Raw genomic sequence first — 6,162 nt, 5'->3', positions numbered from 1 at the left:
CCTTGTGCCTTCGAGCGAGCGTAACGCGGTTGACACCATACTTTTTCGCGATTTGTTGGTACGAGAATTTATCTCCTGGTTCGCGCGATTCGATTTCTGCAATCGCTTCTTGAATCGGATCCATGGTGGTTGAGCTATGACGCGTTGAAGTTGTGTTGTTGTTGAAGTGGGGGTGTTCATCGAATGATGATGTTCATCGAACGCACGGGCATTGTAGCGGATGGTATCACTCATCAAAGCAGCAGCTTTAGTCCACATACCGAGTTCTGGTGCGTACAGGGTTTCTTTGTGGCCGAACGGGTACAGTATAAGTTGGGAGTAGCTGTGCCAGTCGATGTATAGCTTGATGCCTTGCTCATCGCGTATCTTTCGAATAAGGTTGTCCATGCCCTGGTTCTCAGGCGTATCGCGGGGCGCTTCTCCCCTGTAGGTTTGCGAGCATGGGTCTGGCGAAGCTCCGCGTGGGTCAGCATCCCAGTTCCTGAGACTACGAGTCAGTGCATATCGCAACGGCTCAAAGACAACCATCACTCACGTCTCCCAGTTTCGGTTCACGTCACGACCAAAGCACGTCTGGTTGGCAGCGTTTTCTGGTGGTGGCTGACGGTTCTTGCGCCACAAGCGGTTGTCAGTTTGAGAGAAGACGAATCCTGCGACTGATAAGCGAAAACCATCAAGTCTGATCGGAGTACTATGGCTTACCATCAGGATTGACGAATGGGAACATATAGAAGTCGTAGTTGTCCAAGACGGCTTGCGTGGCGTTGTCACCTGCCTTGTATCCGCCGACAAGCTGCTTCGCGATATATTCGATGACTGGTGCAGTGATCCACTCACGGGCATGTACAGTACCGCTAAGCGTGGGTGTACAAAGTTAGTATATGTTTCATATGCAATTCGTACAGGGACACTTACTGGTAAATGACTGCAGGCTTTCCGGGACCACCAGCTCCCCAGAGATGAACGCCGAACATGTCGCGTCCTTCGTAAGATGTTCCAGTGCTCGTCCAGTTTGAGTGCTCCGGGAAAGACTCCTGTAATTCGCGCCACCAGCTAATGTGCTATGGAGAGTTGATTAGTTTTGGTTCAAATCTGGGTAATAGATCACCCACGTCTTCATATGGATGGTAGCTATCAAACCACGCATCTTCTGACCCATTCGATTGCCTCTTCCAGGCCTTCTTGACATAAGACTCTCGGGCAATGGAGTCGGCTAGGTTCGCGTGCAGAGTTCGAGATTTGAGCCCCAGTGCATTGAAGGCGTCCAATTGCTCGGGTGCAATGAGAACATCCCAAGTACCACGAACTTCGTTCAAGGTCTCATGGGGAATGGAGGCAAGCGCCCGCTTTGCTGACGCATACTGAGACCCAGTAGACCGGAGGCGGTGGACCTGATAGCCATCATATGAGACGGGTTGGGGGCTACGGATCGTGGCACACGTAGCGAGTGATAGCCAAGCAAGACTGAGTACGAACTTCATGATGATGATCCACTGAGGAAGTGGTCAACTGAAAAGCGTGAGGTACTTGAGCTGCGTAGAGTGCGGGTTCTTTATACTTTTTGCATGTCCAACAACTTGGCGTGTCGCCTGTCTGTTGGTACCATGATAAGCACAAAGCATGTCTTCCCAAGCCATGACCATGAGTATTGGCGGCTCAACGTGCGCACTGTGACATGGGTGATGTTGCCTAAGAGCCCGCTTAATCGTGGATAAGATACAACTGGGGTATTTCCCCAAGTCGTGGTAGTCTTGACCTGCCGGTTCTGCATTAGGTCTTCCATGGCATTTCTGGGCGAGGGGTAGTAACGTCATATGTTGTCTTACATACTGTTTCTCATGAAGATGTACGATATGTCGGCTGATGTACGACCGAGCGCAGTCCGTTGTGTTGTAGCAATTGCATATATAGATTGCGGCGTAGTGAGTTAAGCCGTGTGGCTGAGTTCCAATGGTGCCCTTCGCAAAGCACACCTGCAGTAGCACCACGATGGACATCGAACAGGAGCAGTCAGTACAAAGATTGCCAGCACTAACCCATACCGAACACAGTAGAACAGGTCTGACGTACCGATCGGACTGACAAGAAGATGAGGGGAAGGCTGCACGTAGAGCATGGAACCATCTCCGAAGAGTAGAACGCTAGTCTGCATCTGGACTAGTCTGTTTTCCCGTGCCAACGCAAACCGTGACACCCGGCCCCAAGGATCGAGGTGTACGTTCCAGTTTGCTGGATGCCTGAACTTTGTAGGGCAAGGATATTCTTCCCATCATAGCACTGGCCAAGCCAAAGCGTCTATCGAGCGACGTTCGATACTATGTTCGACGAATGTATGCCTATCAATCCGCTCATTCATTCGTATGGCCCGCGATGCAGGATGGAAGGACATGCATGAAACTCCTACAGCATTTCAGGTGCAATCTCGAATACTTCAAAGAGCCCTCATACTTACGTACATTGCAGCGAAACTCCGCAGTAAAAGCACTACACCGGAAGTACAGTATAGGAGCGCGACCTTGCATTCCACTTACTTGAGATAAGTTTCAACTTATCCCATTTCAAGTGCTCCACAACATGGAGAAGCAATCAAGGTCTATACACACAAGATGGCTTCGCCAACTCTCGAACCTCAGACATGACTTAAGTCCACCTCGAGATCTCAAATGGTCTTAAGTGTCCACAGCATGATCAGACAAAGGGACGAACAATGTACAAGCGGGCATCTTTGTTTCCTTGTCGTCTAGATCTCTCTTGCACTGTTTCTCTCCAATCGTGATCTTTTCACTACATATACAATGACTTTCACATTCGGGTCGAAAATTAGCAACAATGCTAGCCAGTATTCGCTACTCGGTGAATGACTTGAGAAGTCTTTCTCTAGCCTGATATATCACGGTACATCCGAAGATTCACAGCGAGCAGGAGAGCTACCCCTCTAGCTCCTACATGATTTGTACGCATTCACTCCACTTTGTGTCGGTACTGGATTCGATCCGAGGGTCTGTATATTATTTCTAACCATAAAATACTGCTATTAAGGTGACTACTGACTCAGTCATCAAAAATCAACCTATGCCCAGGAAGGTGGCCCTTCAACTCCGCTGTTCAGACAACACTAATCATCAATAATGTCTCCATCTACCTTCACACGGCATGAGATTCAAGACATGTTCAACATAGCACAATTGAATGCTGGAATCCTCTTCGCAAACATCACTTTCTTACGCGACGAACTCCAAGTACTATTCCGAGAGAATCTCATGGACTGCAACTTGCAGGAGGTTGTTCCGATGAGGTTGCTATTTCAAGCCTTGAAAATCGAGCGCTCCATCCTGGATGCTTATAATAAGCATCGTCTCAATAAAGCAGTCACTAACTTCAACAAGTATGCTGAGAGAACAGAAGATGCTATAGAGTACAAGGAAGATGACAACATTCCAGAGGAGCTCGAATGGTTTCCACTACGCGCTAAGGTTGCAAGGCACGGTATAGAATATACAGCACCACCTATTTACCAATTCAAAGCCACCGAAGAAGGGTCTGTCACCCACATAGAGGTCGTTTCCAGTAAGACTGCGAAGAGCAGGCCGCCTTCTAAAGGAAAGAAGTCTACCGGTTTCGGTTCTGCAAGCTACGACAAGTTGAGGGATGCGCCCTCGGCCTGGTTGGATCTTCCCCATGGCAACCTCACTTTGGTAGAGATAACTGCCTTTGTTCCGCACGCTATCAAATCCTACGATATGATGGACCGCTTTCTCTACAACGGCGCTACTTCGGGAACCTTTGCAACCCTTATTAATCAATACCGGCACATGCCATATGGGCCTATAGGGAACAACAGCATCTACCGCATGATGAAGGGACCTATGGACCATCGTGCAAAGGCTGATCCGACTTACGAGAAATGGACAGTTGCCAAGCACGCAGCTATAAAGAAGCCTAATGCATTTGATCCATTCAGTGTTAGCGTAGCAGGCTTTCGCACTCCTGTCAATCTCAACTCTCGTCAATCTGCTTCTGCTACAACGCAACCTCTGCCTAGCATCTCGTTTCACGACATGGCAAATGGTGTCAAAACCATGCCATCAGGGTACGATGCACTAGACCTTACTCGATGTGTGGCATATTGTGTGAAGCACAACGACGAAAGCTGGAGATATCCACAAGACTTCGAGAAACTCGTTGCTCTACTCGGAGGTGCTGCTGCTGTACATCGCGAGCACCGAGACGAGGCCGCCATCTTGAGACACATGTCTGGACAGAAGCGCATAAACGTTAAACGAGCCAGCGCACGACAGCGTGAAGATCTCGGGCACTTCAACAGACAAAAAAAGGGCTTCATGGTGGATTCCGACGAAGAAGAGGCTTTGGGTGAGGAGTTTGAAGAAAACTCTGGAGAGGGTCTAGAAGATTCGGATTCGGATCTGGATACCGAGGACGATGATGAGCCAGTAATTACGACTAAGAAGGGCGGCGAGCGCAAGTGTGCCTTCAAAGATGATATGTCGGATGGAGATGATTTCATGCAGAAGACTGGCGGGTCATCGAAGCGCAAACGTACTACTGAAAATGACGAAGATCACGGACAAATCCCGAGCAGGCGGATATTCAGACGCAGCAAGAAGCCTCCACTAAAAGCGCATGCTCATCGTCTAAAGAAGCCGTCTTCATCTCACCTTCGCGAGGAGATCCTGCCCGAAGGCCTGGACTCTGAGTCCGATGGAGACACCTATGCTGAACCTAAGAGGTGGAACAAGAAAGCCGCTGTTACAACTCGCACCTCTGTTCGGAACCGACCATTCAGTGGCTCGTATATCGCTGAAGAGGTCCCAGAAGCTAATGAGGAGGAGAGAGGCCTGGAAGATGAGATTGATGGCGCAGAAGACACTCTAATTTAGAGGCAGTTCTTGACTGCAGCGCAGATGCGCCGACTCGGCCGCAAACAGAACGTGAATATAGGTGACGCAGTCGAAGAGGACGAGGACGAAGACAATATTGGAATGACAGAAGAAGGCGTCTTTGGAGACGAAGACAATTTCGATTTGTGAACCGAGCGCAACCACTGTCAGCGACCATAACGTTGAATGGCATATCCTGCACCGTTCGCGGTAGTAGTTTATACGCGCATCTGATACCCTCGCATTCTCGTTATGGCTTCTGGTTCTTTTCTGTCGTGCTTGGAAATATGTCTGCTAGTGATGGATGTAGGCGAATCGTAGCGTAGCAACTTACTTGATCAAGTCTTGTAAATCTATCGTGATCTGTTGACATGTTTTCATTCCTTGTCTGTCTCGCTTCCTTCACTGACTCTGCAAACGTAGTAGATGCGCGTTTGTTTCGCTGGGTAAGTATGGTCACGCATGCTGCTCGTTGCTTTGGCGACAACCTGTTCAACACTTGTCTCTGTCCTGCCAAAGTCAGTCGAACTGTTTTAACATGCTCCAGCATTGGCCTTCCCATAGTGTTTGTTACTATATCTAATCGATTCACATAGATCTGGGGTCTCAGGCTACAAGTTGTCGCCATCGCAACTTGCGATCTGGTTATAACGATCAGCAGGATCGAGACGGGTGTGAGTTCTAGCGTGTGCCCTATGCTGGATCTGGGCGGAGGTGGGAGGCTAGGTCTTAACAGCCAACGCGTTAGCATTCCTAGTGCTCCAGCCACCACATCAACGCGTCTGGACGCGTCGAGTCGATCTCTGGAACTTCGGCTTGTCTCGTTTGTAAGTGATGTGATGGGCGACTCTAGCACTTTTCTCATGTCTCGATAATTATCGTACAATAAGCCGCAAAAGATTCGTAAACTGCTGATGTCGTATTGCACATGAGACCATCTATTCACGTAGTAGTAATGTCAAACACACTTTGTCCACTCCGCGCATCCACCCAGCATTGCTCACGCATTGCTCCACACGCCGTTGTCTTCTTCTTCACCTCTCATTCTCCCATCCTACCCTCACTCTTGCGCTCATGTGCTCATCAGTTTTGGCGGTTGCAGGCACGAGGCTGCCGATGCTGCCCGGGTGCGCGCCCAACGGTAGCGCACACCCGATTGGCCACAGGGCAAGTCATCACCCACAGCCGCTACTGTGACATACGAACCATGGGAGCTCTCGGTCAACACGCACCTGCCTACGAGGGTCATGCAAACCCTTTGTGC

At 49.5% G+C, this 6,162-nt stretch overlaps 3 protein-coding genes across 3 annotated transcripts; 2 read left to right on the top strand and 1 right to left on the bottom strand.

Moving 5' to 3' along the window:
* Nucleotides 1–206: 206 nt before the first annotated feature.
* On the bottom strand, nucleotides 207–1,481 carry AA0111_g5034 (hypothetical protein; the record flags this gene model as incomplete). Its single annotated transcript, XM_028651102.1, has 5 exons — nucleotides 207–481; nucleotides 536–650; nucleotides 703–854; nucleotides 916–1,061; nucleotides 1,113–1,481. Coding segments are annotated over 5 exons (1,057 nt in total), but the record flags the coding sequence as incomplete, so codon positions are not given.
* A 1,647-nt stretch (nucleotides 1,482–3,128) lies between these two features.
* AA0111_g5033 (hypothetical protein) lies at nucleotides 3,129–4,898 on the top strand (the record flags this gene model as incomplete). The annotated part of the gene is made up of 1 exon (XM_028651101.1): nucleotides 3,129–4,898. The coding sequence occupies one exon, from the start codon at nucleotides 3,129–3,131 to the stop codon at nucleotides 4,896–4,898; it is 1,770 nt and encodes a 589-aa protein (XP_028507442.1).
* Nucleotides 4,899–4,922: 24 nt separating this feature from the next.
* AA0111_g5032 (hypothetical protein) lies at nucleotides 4,923–5,048 on the top strand (the record flags this gene model as incomplete). Its single annotated transcript, XM_028651100.1, has 1 exon — nucleotides 4,923–5,048. One exon carries the CDS (start codon nucleotides 4,923–4,925, stop codon nucleotides 5,046–5,048), a length of 126 nt encoding a protein of 41 aa, XP_028507441.1.
* Nucleotides 5,049–6,162: the final 1,114 nt, after the last annotated feature.

The sequence above is a fragment of the Alternaria arborescens genome (assembly GCF_004154835.1).
Source record: "Alternaria arborescens strain FERA 675 chromosome Unknown contig_9, whole genome shotgun sequence".
NCBI lineage: Eukaryota > Fungi > Ascomycota > Dothideomycetes > Pleosporales > Pleosporaceae > Alternaria > Alternaria arborescens.
This window is presented reverse-complemented; position numbering and strand designations above follow the sequence as displayed.